Source organism: Ceratotherium simum, chromosome 5, assembly GCF_057802395.1.
Source record: "Ceratotherium simum simum isolate JZ-2026a chromosome 5, ASM5780239v1, whole genome shotgun sequence".
NCBI lineage: Eukaryota > Metazoa > Chordata > Mammalia > Perissodactyla > Rhinocerotidae > Ceratotherium > Ceratotherium simum.
Genome location: NC_141904.1, coordinates 55348803 through 55366633, shown reverse-complemented (window position 1 = coordinate 55366633; position 17831 = coordinate 55348803). Strand labels below are relative to the sequence as shown.

General features: G+C 41.8%; 1 protein-coding gene across 1 annotated transcript in view; it reads right to left on the bottom strand.

Moving 5' to 3' along the window:
• Positions 1-17831, bottom strand: part of CACNA2D3 (calcium voltage-gated channel auxiliary subunit alpha2delta 3) — an 838936-nt gene that overhangs the window by 300387 nt on the left and 520718 nt on the right. The window contains exon 12 of the mRNA XM_087431193.1: positions 910-988. Within this exon, the coding sequence (XP_087287319.1) occupies positions 910-988 (79 nt within the window). The remainder of the gene's footprint in view (positions 1-909; positions 989-17831) is intronic.

The following is a 17831-nucleotide window of genomic DNA, read 5'->3' as shown; positions in this document are numbered from 1 at the left end:
TTTCCCTTCCTGTGTGTTCTGAAACACAACAGGGGGTTGTTAATCAATTAACCTATCAATATAGAAAAGCCAACAATTTTTGAGCACTTATTATGGCCCAGCATTGAACTGGGCACCTAATATACAACATTTCATTAATCCTTATATTTAATAAGAATCAAAGGAAGAACTATTATCATCACCCCCGTTTTGAAGGTTAGAACATTGAGGCAGGTTAAAGTTAACTAACTTAATTAGTTATGTAGGCTAAGTTATGCTATGGGAACATATAAAACTGGAAATCTCAGTGGCTTAACACAAAGGTTTATTTTTCATGTATAGTATATATCCAGCGTGGGTTGGCAGATGGCAGGGGGCAGGGTGAGTGGAATGGCATTGGCTCCATGTCGCACTCAGGGACCCAGGCTGATGAAGGTTGTTCCATTTCACGACTATTCCATCTGGAACATGTAGCTTCAGAGTTCACAGGAGCAGAAGAGAGTATGGATACCACCACATCAGCTCTTAAATGCTTTAGTCCAGAAATGACCCAGGTTGGTTTTGCTCACAGCCTGTTGGCCAGAACCAGTCCTGAGGCCCCATCTAACCACAAAGGGTGGTTATGGTGAGCAAGCACACGGATATTTGGTGCACAGTAAATTGTTCTGCCATAGTAATTCTCCCAAGGTCACTCAGCTACTAAGCAGCAGAGCAGAGAGGCTAAACCACTCCACTTGATTATGTCCTCAAAATTTATAAACATACTTTGGGAGAAGCTGTTCTGAGTCTATCAATAATCATTTAGAAATACTCAACCTTGTCTTAGAATTCACAGCCTTCTCTAAGAAGTCTCCACTTTCTCATGACTATCCCGATTTCTGCACATCCAAGGGGAAGTTATTCAGAGCTGAGCACGTTGGGGGGACCTACCTTTGTTGGCACAGGCCATCCATTTGAGATTGTCTGCAAAAGCAGCCTCTCGTCCAATGAGGTACGTGAAGATGCGAACCTGAGAGGAAGAGGAACACACGGGTCAGCAGTATTCACTTTTCACCGTCCTGCACAGACCACAAGCATGGCTCACGCACATGTGGTTTACCTCTTTAATGCTCCATGCTTCCCATCTGTAGGAACATATTTAAGACATTTGAAGTACAGGCAGCTAGAAATGTATTCAAAACTGGGGCCTTTGATCTTTTAAACCATATGGCCCTAGTGGTGGTTGTTTTTCAGTGTGCAACTGGTGACAGAGGAGAATAACTTGAAGCGGGAGACTGGCAGCATCGCAGGCCTGGGTTTGCTGCACACACGTGGACAAGGACCATCCAAGTCTGGGCCAAAGCCACAACCATTTTCCTCATCAGCACAAGAGATGCAGAGTGTGTTCTTCTGGGGAATAAAAATGCCCCTGAAAGATCCTCAACGTTTCCCCCAAAGGAGAGGCTGCAGACGCCCTCTTACTATCTGTGGCGTCTGGCGTGATTTTAGGAGGTAATTAACTGGGACAAGAGGCACAACCTGAAGCCAGCAGGCTGATGGGGACTCTCTCTAGTCTTCCTAAGCTTTTGGCTCCTGAGGAGCAGAGGACACATGTAAAACCCTGGCTCTCTCATTTTCTATGACTTTCCCAACTCTGTCTCATGAGGCCAAATTTTTTTGAAATAAGTACGACCTATCTCCCAAAGTAGTGCTCAGAGGTTGGGTGGAAGAAAGATAAGGAATTAAAAGGGTTAAAATGGTATGTGGGGCAATTCTACACAGTCCAAACAAAACTCTTCTGGCAGGTCAAGTACAGTCCTTTGGCCACCTCTTTGTGACAAGTCAAATGAAGACAAGGGATTAGAAGAACGATACTGGACAGGTGGCACCAAAGGCTTTACTAGCTGACGTCCCCTCAGCTCAGCCAGACAGGATCAGGCACCCCTACTGCTCCTTCTGAACCTTTATTACAATTGTCGTTAACTAGTGTCTTCTGTGGTTACATCTCCGAGGCTGATGTCCACTAGACTGTCCACTTGACGAGGAAAAGAAAGGGATGTGTCTCTTTCTCCTGGTTGTGTCGCAATGGAGTGTAGTACTTGGAATGTTGCAACTCAATATACGAATGGATAAAAATAAACGAATGCTCAGAGCTGACTATAAAAATGAAGATTTTGTTTTAATTATGATATCCTCTTAACTGGGAATTATAACTTGAAGACTAGTTTTTAGGTGATGATTTATTTCCAACTTAAAGAGATGTTTAGATACACATTAGCCTTATGCAGCCTTAATCTGTTGGTAAGGCAGTCATTTCCTCCATCACAGCTCCTGCAAGGGGGCTTCCTGGGTGGATGAGCAGGCACAGAGGTCTTTGCTTCTCTTCATTCTCCCAGCTCTTTTCCACACCATTCCCACTGGAGTCTCATTAGGAGGAAAGACATGTTTTTTTAAATTGGGAGATTCTGGCATCTCTTGGGAGGAAAAAAAAAAGGAAGACTCAACTTCATATGGCCAAAGGTGGCCCCTCTTGACCTCTCTACACAGAGCTGTCTCCTGTTCACTTTTTCTGCCTGGCCACTGTTGGCATTTAGCTAAAAATGTCTGATTTAGGGGGAAACTGAGGCCCAGTTAAGTGATTTGCTTAGTTTCATCGAGTCCTGATCTAATGAGAGAGGTCAGGATAACACTCCTCTTGACCTCCTGGAGATGCTGGTTCAGTCAATCCAGAAAACCCCAACCAGCTCCAAGGCCCAGAGCCAGCACCCACAGGAGCCAGGATGGAATCCAGTCTCTTGAGATTAGACCCATGCTTTTTTCATAAATCTTTGACTTTCATTTCAAATTTAAGCTATTTAAAGGGAAAACACTACACTGACAAAAACTTCCACCCCCAATGGCTCTTAACCAAGCAGACAGCATAAGAGATAGCTTTTAGGAAATAAAGCTATGAGTCTATCTTGATAGGTAAGGAGGAAAAGACTTGACACAAGGTGGACCGTTTGTTTTTGAGTAAAGTTACCTGTGTGTGCCAAACCTCCTCTGCTGTCCAGGTGAAGAACTGTAGGATAAACTGAGTTTTCTCTTGGAGGCCTAATTAAAACTCCAGAACAATGCTGTGAACCATTGGCAAAACTTCTATAATTCCTGATTTTAAAAGATGGCAACCCATTTGGAAAACCAGTAGGATTGCGCCAAATTTCAGACTACACATGATTGCTCAAGAATGATTGTGCTAACAATAACCACAGTAATGAAAACCAGTTGCACGACCCCTTAAACCACCACTGCTGCCCCTTCTACCACTTTTGCTGTGGTTTCTACAGTCAGCACCATCCCCTGGGTCAGGTACTTGCTAAGGGATTTATAGGCATTATATTTGTTTTGTTGGTTTGTATTTTATTTTATTGCTTATGAAAGAAAATCAGAATCATGTTCAATATTTCCATTTATGTGCAGTCCTTGGCTCTCAGTGGACTGGCCTCTTTATCTGAGTAGAAATGGCATGGAAATGTCTTGTTGCATCTCTGCCTATAAAATAAACATAATCAAAAGATACTGAGTTCATGTCCTGGATTTCGCACAATAATGCCTTTCAACTGGCAACAAAAGAAAATGGATTTTACTCCAAAATAAATATTTTGGAGAGCAATTTAATAATATCCATAGCATTTTATATTTTTAAATTTTTTGGACCCAGTAATTCTACCTCTAGGCATTTATCTTATAGCCAGGATAACAAATAAAATGCCTATGGGGGCCAAGCAGGTAATCAAGATGACAGGAAGTTGCTGGAGTATGGAGCATTGTAGAGTGCATATCTTCTTAAAGCCCTATAATTCAGTTTTAGACATTTTCAAAAATACACAAAAATGATAAAAGTACAAAGATGTTCACCTTCATTATTTGTAATGGTCAAATACTGTTAAATCCTAAGTGTCTCTTATTAGTGGATTGGCTAGAAAACTTATAGTACATTCATGTAGTGGAATACCATGCCGCTATGTACTCATATAGAAAGACATCCATTATAAGTTGGTAAGGGGAAAAAAGCAAGTTGTAGGATATTGTGTAGCATAGAAACCTATATTTTCTAAAAGGGGACATATACTTTTTACTTCATAAACGTCTATATCATTGAATGTTTTTACCAATGAACAAGTATTGCTTTAATAATTAAAGATCATTTTAAACAAGAAGAAAGTAAAGACACTGCTTCTTCCTGAACCATTCTGTAAGGACATTGCACCTCATTTCCATCACTAACAGATTCTGTAACCTGACGGATTTTATTTCCAACAATTGGAGATTTCTTCCCTAAGAAGGACCATCAAACAAACTTCCACAAGTATCCCTTGAACCCAACTACTTTTCTGATGTGGCAAGGTGCCTTAGCAGAGGCGAACCAGGGGTGGTTCTGAAAGCCAGGTGCACGGCACAGATGATCATGGAAAGAAGTCATGGCATAGTACAGACCAGGGCAGTTGTCAGGACACCCCAAAGCTCCCCAGAAAGCAAAGCCTTTGTGCTTATCATCCACAGGCATGAAGGCACCACTTTGATTAATGCAGCGCAAAGGCAGAGGGGGGAAAGTCTGCACCAACCTATTAGTTCATTTGGATCTCCCATTTAAGTTTGGATGGTCTTTAAATGTTCTACCAAACCAAGTAAGCTTAATAAAATGTTAGGATGTGGAGATTTCAAAGTTCAAAGTCACTCACTTTAATCTACTTAGCATAAAATTTCCCAAATGAAACAAACAAAAAACTCAAACCAGTTTTTCCAAAAGACAAATTATGCTTCTTACTCATATAGATGCAATACCCTCCAGAAACTTAGAGGGGCACCATTCCTCCCAACCTTTGGTGAACTTAGGTAGTTTGAGTTTGCAAAGATAATGAGCCAAATTCTCTCCTTTCCACAGCCATTAAAACAGGGGAAGGAGAGCAGCTGCCAGTAGAGCCAAAATGGGGCAATTTCACAGTCAGAAAACAGGCTGCTGCTGCCTGCACATCTCCCTCCAGCAATGAAGGGGAGATCACCAATGCCCGTGCTTTTGAGATAGTCTGGCATAGCAGTTCAACATCCATCTGTCACAAGTAACTTCTGAGCACCTACCATGTGCCACGGACCATTCTTGGTGTTGGGGATATGATGGGTAAACCACAAACTCTCTGTCCTCAGGGAGTCTACATTTCCATGAGCGTGAAACATATAATAAATGGCAAATTCATATGTAACATTTTTTTTTTTGAGTAAATGCTTATGAAGAAAATAAAGCAGGGTAAGACAACGGATAGCGATGGGGCTGCTATTTTAGAAAGAGAGGAAGGGAAGGCCTCCCTGATAAGTGATTTTTGAGAGGGATCTGGACAAGAAGGGGTGGGGAAAGAGGAGCAAGACATACAGCTATTGGGGAAGAATGTTCCAGGTGAAGGGAAGAGAAGGTACAAAGTCCCTGAGATAGGAATGCTCCAGGGATATTGTAGATGTCAGTGCGCATGGAGTGGAGTCAGCTAGGAGAGGTTGCAGGCTATAAACTTGGACAGACAATAGGTGCCAGATCACGTGGTCCTTGCAACCACTGTTAGAGTGTGGGCTCTTTTTGCAGCAAGAATAGAAGCCACAGGAGAGACTGAGTAGTAGAAGTCTGACACGAACTGACACATAGTTTTGTAAAAGGGTAATTCTGTCTGCAGTGTGGAGAACAGGTCATGGACAGCTGTGCATGTCCTGGCTGCCCATTCGATTTTCCTGTGATGACCTTACAATTCTGAATGCCCAAGTCACATGCAAGATCAACTAAATCAGAACCTCTGGAGGCAGGGCTTGACTTTTAATCTCCCCACGGAGGTTCCAATGTGTAGCCAAGTTTGAGAACCACAGACATAAGGATATAAGGGTAGAAGCAGAGATACAAGCAGGAGGCCACTGAAATGTTCCAGGTGAGAGATGACAGAGGCTCTGGCCAGGCTGGTGAGAGTTCTCAGACTTCACTGGGCATCACAATCACCAGGGCCCTTGAATCGCGTGTTAAAGGTGGGGTCCCCAGCACTCACCCTCCAGAAATTCAGGGTAAGTAGGCCCAAGGGTCTACATTTGTTAAAAGTGTCCATGGTGGGTCTGACACAGGTGGTCTTTAAAAAAATACCACCAAGAAGATGAGGTGGGAAAGAGGAGCAAAGGAAGTGGGACTGGGAATTAAGAAATCACTGGAGTCATTTCCAATAAAGGTGTTTCCATAGATTGCTAAGGGTTGAGGCTAAACTTCAAGGAGTTTACAATCCAGTGAGTGGTTAAAAAGAAAAATAGAGGAGCTGAATCAAGATGGGTGTCCACACCTGAAGTATTGATCCCTAAAATTACAATAAACCCTATTTTGCTCCCAGAACAGAGAAAGGGCTGGGGCAAGGGAACTGAGGAGCCTCCAACTACGGAGTCTTTCCTTGTATAGAAAAAAGAGGGTGGGCCAGCCAGGTGGCTTAGCGGTTAAGTGCGCGCGCTCCGCTACTGGCAGCCCGGGTTTGGATCCCGGGCACACACCAACGCACCGCTTCTCCGGCCATGCTGAGGCCGCGTCCCACATACAGCAACTAGAAGGATGTGAACTATGACATACAACTATCTACTGGGGCTTTGGAGAAAAAAAGGAGGGGGATTGGCAATAGATGTTAGCTCAGAGCCGGTCTTCCTCAGCAAAAAAAAAGAGGAGGATTAGCACGGATGTTCGCTCAGGGCTGATCTCCCTCACAAAAAAAAAAAAAAAAAAAAAAGAAAAGAAAAGAAAAAAGAAGGCAATCTTTTATTTTAAAACAAAATTTAACTACAAATCTAGTATTTCTATCTTTAAAAATATGCAATTTATATGGATTATAGGCATAAATAACATTTGAGAAAAGAATCGTCCAGTACGTCTGGGTGCCCACAGCCATGGGTTCTACATTTTAACTCAGTTAAGGGGCAACCCCTGCAAGCAAGCATGTGGCCTCACCTTCACGTCTTCTCGCCTGCTCACATCCTTTCAGACTCACTGCCCAACTCAATTATTCCCTACAACACCTCCAGGACTTCTCAAAGATGGTGCACAACTTCAGCTTTAGAAAGAGGTCTCCTGATGTCTTTATGTTTTAATTCGATGTTACTGAATATGTTCTTCATCTGCATCTTCATCAAAGATATTCCTAACCAACTTCACTGTTATTTGCCCATTCCTATGATTTCTGATGCAGGGAAGCATTGCTGAATAAAATCTTTAATCTCTAAGTAGAAAATGAAGGCTGGAACTTGATTATTCACAAAAATCTTTCGTAAATCACTGCCAATATTTGTCTCCATGAAAATGCCGCAAGAGTAGAGGTAGGTTTGGAAAAGGTTGGCGCCAACGGAAACAGTTATATTGAGTGGCTGCTGTAATCTAGAAGCCATCATGCTCATAACAAAAGAAGAAACATCCTTATCCAGAAGGAGGAGAGAGGCAAATAAGGTAACACTGCCCTGAGCAGTAATAAAATGGAATAAATTGAATTAAATTACAAAAGTAATAAAATTTCAACAAATGAATATCATAGATCATTATGAACAATGGACTGTCATTTTGGGGATGCTCTAAGAGTCTGTATAATCTCCTTCCTCTGAAGCACAGTGCCTGACACCTCATGCACGGTATTGAAAATATCCCAATTCAGAAAAAATTGCCGTTTGCAATTTTCTGGCCAGAGTGATGAAAGTCCAGTTTTATGGCCACGTGTTTGTCAAGGTGAAGAAGATGGGTGCCTCTGGGTCACCCAGAGACTGTGACCTAGGTTAGCACAGTGGAACAGAGGAGATCACACACCACTTCACAGAGCAGTGAGAGGTCAAGCTACAACATCCTCAAAGGTGGAGGATACAGTTCATTAGACTACCCAGCTCCATCAACTCCATAAAGGGGAAAGAGCCAGTGTATTAACTATGCCTTTTTATTTCCTGTATTTTTGATGCTCTGATATCTGGGGCTGCCCTGGAGGGACTGACCCTCCCAGGATTAGCTAATTCTGGAGATAGTAAACAGTTTCCCTTGCAAATGCATCTTTGATATGCAAACCAACCAATCCAGAGCCTGTGACCCCAGCCACCTCCTTTATCAGGTACTCACACCCTGGGCCATTATCCACCTGCCATAATCACTCCAGGGCCAGGTGCTGGACAACTTGGGACAACACCTAACCCCTTAGAGCCCGCTGAAATTATTCAATTCTAAACTTGACTACCCTGCTTTGACTCTTTCTTCCCATGGAAACCTCAGTAAAGGCTTCAGCCCACTAGTGCCTTCTTTCTCTGGCCACTCATCTTGCCTTGGTGTTAACCCTTGTGGCTCTGCATGGTATGGCATACCTCTTGCTTCTAGGGGACTATGAGTATAACAAATGTCTTCTTTCATGACAGTCATTTCTGTGTCCGTGTGCCTTACCATATCTGATTAAACAAATACGGAGTACCCTTAGAACAGTTGGGAATCAGGAGCCCTGGGTTCTAGGTGGGGCCACCTCCACACTTACTGGCTTGGCAATCTTGAGAAAGTTAGTTAACTCTTTGAGCTTGCTTTTTCCACCTATAACATGTGGATCATCCACCTACCTTCCTCACTGTGATCGACAGCAAATGAGATAATGGATGCAAGGACAGGTCAGAAGCAATAAATTTCCCTCAGTGAGGGTTGCATTCTACTTGTTTTCCAGACAATTCACTGCAGTAAAACTAAATAAGGTGAGCAGAGGAAAACCAAATCTCCTATCCATAGGCACTGCCCTCACCCTGCCCAGAGGTTTGGTTGAAGAGGAAATTGACTTCTGTGGGTGAAGAAGAGGATTTTTCCTAGGGGATGGTTTTGATGAGCCATCATTGACATTTGTCATTACCAGGGATAATAGGATTGATAGTTCCTAACACAATCAGAGTAACATTAGAGGTATAACAATGACAACTTCTATTAAGCTTTGGAAAGCCATACGATCCACTGAAAATTTGGCAGGGGCTATGGACTTTCTCCCTACAAAAAAATGCCCAAGGCTGTAAATTCACAATTTCAGGTAAATTTGTGAGGTTTGGGCCATCTCCTCCACCAAAGCCCAGACCCAGATTCTCTAGGAACCTCTGGATTTCAGGTGAAGAACCTCTGTCTTATATACTTCTTGTACTTTGCATTATTAATTCCTCAAAAATAAATGTGTTCTTTGGATAATCAAGATGGGCACTCTCACTGGAAGTATTTGTCAAATTGAGAGAAGTTCATTCATTCATTTACATACTCATTCTCTGATAATTTAGTGAGTACTAGATATTGGATCATCTGATCCATGGTCAGATCCAGAAAAGTCACATTGGAAATGAGTCGTCAACAGGAGGAATGAGGCGGAGCTATCAGGAACCCTGAGACAGGATGGGCATCGCTGTAAACCTTGGGTTCTTGTGACGCACGTCATGTCACGAAGCCTTTGAATGACCACATTTAAAGGAGCAGGGAGAGAATGGACAGACAGACAGGACCCTCATCTCACTCATTTTTGAATCCATAGAATCAAGCAAAATGCTTGGCAAAGAGCCAGCACTCAAACATTTATTGATTGGCAATGCCATAAAAAGCCCCTTCTGCTGATATTAGGGCTCTTGAAACAAACTCATCTCCAAGCTTCAGGCTACTGGCCACCGCACAGTCTATGGATTTGTATGGCTGGGAGGTTCCCCTCTGCTTCTCTTGCCCTCTCAGACCTGGAGAGATCAAGTGGTGACAGTGATTTGTTCACAGGTATGCCCCTTCTTCCAAGAAGGCTTACAGATTCCACACCATAAACAAAAAAGACAAACTCACATGTGTAAAGCTGTTAAATCAAGCAAAACAGATCAGGATATCTACTTATGTAAGAAAGAAACTAATTGTTCCACAAATTGGGATGGTGATAGTTATGCTCATGAAACATCATAGGATCATGTGACTCCCTAGGTTAGAAACCTCCAATGTTTTCCCATTGTACTTGGAATATATTCCAAACTCCTAACCACAGCTAGATGTCCTGGAATATCTGGAAATATGAAAAACTCCTTCTGGCTTTAGGGTCTTTGCATCCACCTTTCCCACTGCCTAGAATGTTCCTCACCCCCCACTTTGCATGGCTGACTCCTTCTCACTCCAGTTACCCTCATGCATATAGCTCCATTTGTCTCCTTCATGATACTCGGCACATTTTGCAGTTATCTTAATGATTTCCTTGTTTACTTGAATTATGTCTATTTCTCCCTCCAAACAGAAATGTAGCTGTTGTGAGGGCAGATTGAGGCAACTACCCAATTTAGTGCCCGGCATGTGGTAGATTCTCAATAAATATCAGTTACCCACTTTCTCTCCTTTTCTTTTCACAAATTTTGGAAGTCAGAAGAAGTCAGCATGGGATATACTTGAATTTATGAGAGTTAGAGCTCTTTCCTTCATTACCCATTCCATTTTAAATACTTTACTATTTTTCCAGACTAGTCTGCTATCAATCAGCTGAAGTTTCACTTTCCCTATGCTCAGTGCCCTTGGTTTATTTTTACACTGAAGCTCGGTGATAAAATAGGAAGAAATGGAGGGGTGAAAAGGCTCTGGTCTTTGTTATTACGGTCTCATCTTCAGGGGCCAGACTATGTGTCTTATTTGAGGCCTCCCACGGGTGGATGATCCGTTTTAAATTTTTTAAATTTTTTTTTTTCCCCCCCAAAGCCCCAGTAGATAGTTGTATGTCATAGCTGCACATCCTTCTAGTTGCTGTATGTGGGACGCGGCCTCAGCATGGCTGGACAAGTGGTGCGTCGGTGCACACCCGGGATCCAAACCCCGGCCGCCAGCAGCGGAGCACGCGCACTTAACCGCTAAGCCACGGGGCTGGCCCTGATCCGTTTTATAATACGTTTCCTCCTACGTGTTGCCCCTTGATTCTAGATGGAAGCCATGCAAAGATTGAAGCCAATTGTATTTTAAATGACTGCCTGCTTCAGGGATTACCTAGCAGGGAAAAGACTACATCTTAAAATATTGATGCAACACTTGCTATTCCAAGCAACTTTCAGTGGAAGTCTGTCCTTTCCCTCATACTTTGTGACAGTTTGGACAGATGATATCATTTCATGGAAAACAGACAACTGAGTGGACAAGCTAGCAGAATGCAGTGGATACAAGACAGGGTTGAGAATTGGACACACCTAGTTTCAGAATCAGGGTCTTCCCCGAATGAGGTGGAGGCCTTGGGTAAGTTATCTGATCTTTCTAAGCCTCTTTATCTTACTTGTAAGGTACTATGGTTAACACAGTAGGACCCATATGGCAAGGCTGCTATTAAGTGGAACAAATAAAGTAAAATGGTAGGGATTAGGGAGAAGTTTATCCTGCAAAAGAGGGTGTGTCGGGGCTTCTTTCTAAGAGGAGACCTCCAATGGTGCTTCTTTCAAATGGGGGAAGGTCCAGGGGTACAAAGCTTGAAGATGTGCCTGCCTCTCTGGACCTTACAGAAAAGCTCCTTTGTCATTAAGTTTCCTCCCCCACAGTCTGTCTCTCTTGGCCTCCCTCTGCCTCTGGGTTGGTGAGATCTCAAGGGACCAGATGTGGGTATAGGACCAAGGCCCACTTGGCCTTGGGCACAAATGGGGTCTTCGTGTGTTCTCATTGGGATTTGTGGCCAAAGCCCCAGAGGAGGAAGCAGCACGCATTTGGAGAGAGCACCCCCTCCAAGTAACATCCTCGTGAATCAGCACAGCAGCAGGTTACAGGTCGAGGACTTAGGAGTTTGCAATTCTGTCCAAATCATTCTCAACTCACTAAAACCAACAGCTGTTGTGAATTCTAAGCTAGCACAGTTGCTTTCTCCCAAGGTTCTTGTCACTTCTATTTTTCCAACCAATCCTCCCTGTCACTAAGAATTAGTCCAAAATAGCAGTTTCCACTGTCACCTCACCTGCCGCCTTCTGGGGCTTACTGTCAGTAAGAGAAGTCAAGGACTTGTCAGACAACTGCAAGGATATTGCTGAGGACAGTGTTCATTCTTTTTACCTGTGATTCTCCAAGAGGCAGACAGGTAGGGACATGGGTCCTGAGGGCAGGAGTTGGGGGGGGGGTTGTGTATCAGAATCACCTGTGGGGTTTGGTCAATCTATACACGCTCATTACCTGTATATAACCCCGGCCGCCTCCAGGGCTTCAGTGCTCCCAAGACCCAGAATTCTGACTATGGGAGCAAGCCCCCCATCGAAGACCCCACTCTAGAGAGCCACTAAATTGTCATCAGGGAGTAGTGGCCTCGGGTGGATGGGCAGGAAAGCAAGTGAAAGTTCTGGGGGTGGGCGAGTTAGGGGGGACCACTATCTTCTTTTTGAGAAACTCCAGGGGAAAATTTATTTCTTGTTTTCAATCAGTAAGACCTATATTTTATCCTAAGCAACTGTTATGCTTTGATCTTACAGACTGTGAGTCTCACAGCTGTCCAGGCTTCCCTCTTTGCATTGACAGAGGGCTCAAACACCTCAAACAGAGACTAGGTGTTTTTGGCTCTGCTTTAAACCTCTGCCTTTGGTGTCCCTTTTTCCTTCCTACCACCTCTAATCTGTGTTACTTTTTCTGTTTTCTGTCTCCCATCCACCTGCCTACCTACGCTTCCATCCATCAAGCATTAACTGGGTACCCACTAGATACTAAACATGCTGCTCAATGCTGGAGACACAATGGGGAGGAAAAACTCATATGATTTCTGCCCTCGCAGAAGTTCTAAGTTTTGGAAACATAGTCATGCACCACTGCATGACAAGGATACTTTCTGAGAAATGTGTCATTAGGTGATTTCATTGTTGTGTGAACATCATAGAGTGTACTTACACAGACCTAGATGGTATAGCCTACTACACACCTAGGCTATACAGTACTACTAATCCTATGGGACCATCATGGTATATGCAGTTCATCATTGACCGAAACGTCGTTATGCGGCACATGACTGTACTTTTTATAGAATAAGGAAAGCAAAGACAGAAGAAATAAAAAAATATATGGAGGAGAAAGGCCTACCATTCTGTTATTCACTACTCCCGACTTCTCAAAAGTTGCTGGTTGAAGATTCCCCTCAATTTTGTATACTATCTCTGTCCTAACTTTGTGACCTACAATGGGGACACAGGCTTGTTTTTTCTCTCCGAGTAAGGGGCCTGTGGTAGAGCCCTAAAGAGTATCATCTCCTTTCAGACCTCTGTCACTCTTGCACTTATCCCCCCAAATAGCTTGGTTTCCCTGAATAGGACATAGGGCATCTTGAGCTCTGTGGCCCACACTCCAGTTGATAAGAAGGAACTGGTTGTTTTTCCTTTTTTGTCTTCTATCTCTAATTTATTACTTTATGGTGCATTATACAAAGAAATGTACATTTATTTATTACTTCAATTGATAAAATAAGCCTTTTAAAAAACATTAAATTGTTTTATCCCCCAGCTTTATTGAGATATAATTGGCATATAACATTGTGTAAGTTTAAGGTCTACCACATGATGATTTGATAGATGGATGTATTACAAAATGATTACCACCATGTTAGTTAACACATCCATCACCTCACATACTATTTTTTCTTGTAGTCAGAACATTTGTGATTTAATCTCTGCAACTTTCAAGTATATGATACAGTATTGTTAACTATAGTCACCATGCTGTATATTAGATACCCAGAAATTATTCATCTTATAACTGGAAGTTTGTACCCTTTGACCAATATCTCCCCATTCCCCACCCTTCTCCCTCCCCAGCCCCTGGCAACACCATTCTACTCTCTGTTTCTATGAGTTTGGTTTTTTTTTAGATTCTATATATAAGTGAGATATACAGTATTTGTCTTTCTCTGTCTGACTTATTTCACTTAGCATAATGCCCTCATGGTCCATCCATGTGGTTGCAAATAAACACGGGGGTACAGATATTTCTTTGTGATAGTGATTTCATTTCCTTTGGATATATACCCAGAAGTGGGATTGCTGGATTATGTAGTAGTTTATTTTTAATTTTTTGAGGTCTTACATTTAGGTCTTTAATCCAATTCAAGTGAATTTTTATGAGTGGTGTAAGAGAGGGGTCCAGTTTCATTATTTTACATGTGGATATCCAGTTTTCAAAACTCTATTTAATGAAAAGACAATCTTTTCCCCATTGAGTATTCTTGGCTCCCTTGTCAAATATTAGTTGACCGTATATGCGTGGGCTTCTTTCTGGCTCTTGATTCTGTCCCATTGGTCTATATGTCTGTTTTTAGGCCAGTACCATACTGTTTTGACTACTATAGCTTTGTAGCATAATTTAAAATCAGTATGTGTGATGCCTCCAGCTTTGCTCTTCTTTCTTAAGATTGCTTTGGTTACTCTGGGTCTTTTGTGGTCCCATCTGAATTTTGGGATTGTTTTTTTCTATTTCTCTGAAAAACGTCATGGAATTTTGATAGAGATATCATTAAATTGGTAGATTGCTCTTGGTAGTATGTACATTTTAACAATATTAATTCTTTCAATCCATGAACACAAGGTATCTTTCCATTTATTCGTGTCTTCTTCAATTTCTTTCATCAATGTCTTATAGCTTTCAGGGTACAAATCTTTCACTTCCTTGGTTAAATTTATTCCTAAGTATTTTATTGTTTTTATGCCATTATAAATGGCATCATTTTCTTTATTTCTTTTTCAGATAGTTTGCTGTTAGTGTATAGAAATGCAACTGATTTTTGTAAGTTGATTGTGTATCCTGTCACTTTACTGAATTCATTTTATTAATTCTAACAGTTTTTTGGTGGAGTCTTTAGGGTTTTCTCTATATAAGATCATGTTATCTGCAAACAAAGAAAATCTTACTTCTTCCTTTCCTATTTAGATGCCTTTTATTTCTTTTCTTGCCTAATTGCTCTGGCTAGGACTTCTAATACTATGTTGAAGAGGAGTGGTGAGAGTGGGCACCCTTGTCTTGTTCCTGATTTTAGAGGGAAAGCTTTCTACTTTCCACCACTGAGTATGATGTTAGCTGTGGGTTTGTCATATATGGCTTTTATTATGTTGAAGTATGTTCCTTCTATACCCAATTTGTTAAGAGCTTTTATCATGAAAGGGTGTGGAATTTTGTCAAATGCTTGTAATTGTCAAGTCATCACATTCCTTCTCTTAACTTTGTGCACTGATAAGAGGAACATTTGAGGCCAAAAGAATCCTTCCTGATCCTTCCCCCAGTTCTTTGTTTCTGGAAATGAATCCTCAGGCACTCTCCACATTCTTTTTCCTTTTTTCCCCCAAGTCTTAAATATAAGAGAAAACAACTGTAAGTTAAGTAGTATTGGTCATGCAAATAAGTTGGCGAAAAAGGCATTGTGACAGACAAGGAGTTTTCATGCAGTGGAGAAGAGAAGCTATAAACCCACAAGGATGGTGGAAAAGGGTGCTGTGGGAGGCAGCAGATAAACCAGTGAAATATACACCAAGAAGAGCAATGTATTTTAACAGAAAAACATGCACGTACTAGAATAAAGCTGGCAGTCCTAAGAGCTAGCATCTCTTTTGTTTCCCCACCCTCATGCTTTCGTTTATTTGTTTGTTGGTTTTCTGGGGTCAGGATATTTTCGTGGGTATCAAGGGAAGAGAAAGATAAATACTGTGTGTTGGAACTGAGTTGGCGTTTTCAAAGTATGTTTCTCCCAGCTGGGAGCCTCAAGACTGGTCAAAGCCAATGGCTCTAATGGCTGCAGGAAGTTCTACAATTTTCCATCTTAAACATCACTTTTTGGGAGATTGGAGCTTTTCCTGGAGAAGGAAAACTGAGGACATGAGACTGCACTGGAGGGGGACCGGAGTATCTGCTGCAGCCTGGAAACCCACACTTTCAGAGCACTGGGTAACTTTTCTTGACAGACGGTGTTAAAAAGTGATTCTAATCAATGCCACGGAATGGGGAAATAAATAACTTATTTGGAAGCTTTTTGCTAAATACAGTTCTTGTGATTTCCATCTCCTCCGCCAATACCTTAGTCTAAGCCACCAATGCCTCTCACGTGGATACCAGCTAGTCCTCTCATCTGAGCTTTTCCACTGCTATCCAGTCCCAGAGAGAGCTCTTTACACTAGGAATCAGACAGTGTCCCTCTTTTGCTCAAAGATCTTCAGGGGCCTTGCTTTTCATTTAGAATAAATCAGAAGCCCCTCCACACTGGCCCCTGCCCTGTCCTGCAATACCACCTCAGGTTGCACCCCCCCCCAATCATTGCCAAATTCCCACCCCCTCCTATTTCTCCCAGGCTGACCTTTTTCCAATTCCTCTAATACCTGAGGTTCTTTCCTGTTACAGGGCCCTTGCACATGCTGCTCTCTCAACACTAAAACATTTTAGCATGGCTATCTCCTTCCCATTCTTTAGGTCTCATCATAAAACTTCCTACCTCCCAAAGTCCCTCCCTCCTCATGTCATCTAAAATAAGTCCCCCTTTTATTCTGTCTCAGCCCCTATTGCTTGTCTACATAGCATTTGGTGCAATTTACAGGTTTTTTTTTGTCTGTCACTTAGCTATGTTCTGTTCCCTACACATGCACACACACACACACACAAAGGAGTGTAAGCTTCATGATGGAGATACAATATTGATTTTATTCACTACTGTTGAACTACTAATCCAGCACCTGACCCATAGGAGATGCCCCAAAATATCTGTCAGATAAATGAACTAATGTGGTTATTGCAGGCAATTAAAAGGTATAAACACAGGCTAAGTGGGGATAATCCATCAAGATATATGGAGTAGGAACATGCTAAGAGAAATAGAGGGATTAAATAAGCACTAAAGGTTTAAAACTAAGGTTGTTGAGCATCAGCCTCTTACCAGGTACGGTACATGGTAGGATTGCAGTGGGTGAGGACTATCATTATTCTCATTTCACAAATGAGCAAACTGAGGCCTAGAAATGGTAGGAACCTGTCCCAGGTCACACAGTGGGCAAGTGACAGCTACCCTTTTAAGGCATGTGGGACTCCCACACTTGTTTTCTTCATTGCAACACTATGAGAGGAGTCACAATAACAGGGCAAGGGGCATGAACCTCCAGGTCACAGAAGAAGAAATATTCATGGCAACAAAAACAAACAAACAAAAAACACAATAAAATGTTCAAGTTCATTTTTAAGCACAAATACAAATTAAAACAAAAATAAGAGTTTTGGGGTATTTTTTTGTTTGTTTTCTGGTATCAAATTGAAAATGACTTATTAATGACAAGAGTATTGGGAAATAGCCTTTCTACTGGTGGGAATATAAATTGGCATAAGTTTTCTGAAAATTACTTGGCCACATCTTTCAAATATTTAAAATGCTCATAACCTTTGACATAGCAATTCCACTTCTAGGAAATTTTTTTTTTACCACCAAGTTGAAATTTTTCATTTTGGTAAAATGTACAAATAGAATTAATATAACAGTCCACATTCTATGTGTTCTAAACATTTAACCATTGATGATTTCCATTAAGACGATGTTGTCCTTCCATAGTTCAGAGAAAGTTCAGATGCCTGATATTCTGTGAAAGCCCCATTAGCCTTCCTTTCTACCCACCAAGGTAATTTGTCTTCTCAGAAGTCTTGCCAGATATTTTCTTTGTTTGCCTCTCCATGATGCCCAAAAAAACCATCACAGAGTGAAACAGAGATTTAATGTAAAGAATATATTTTGCAGCATTGTTCATATTACAGAAAAATTACCACAACCTAAATGCACCCACAAAAGGGGATTACAGTACGTTCACTCAATGTATGTGAAGCCATTATAAATAATGGTAAAGTTGATCACTTAATGACTTGGAAAGATATCGCT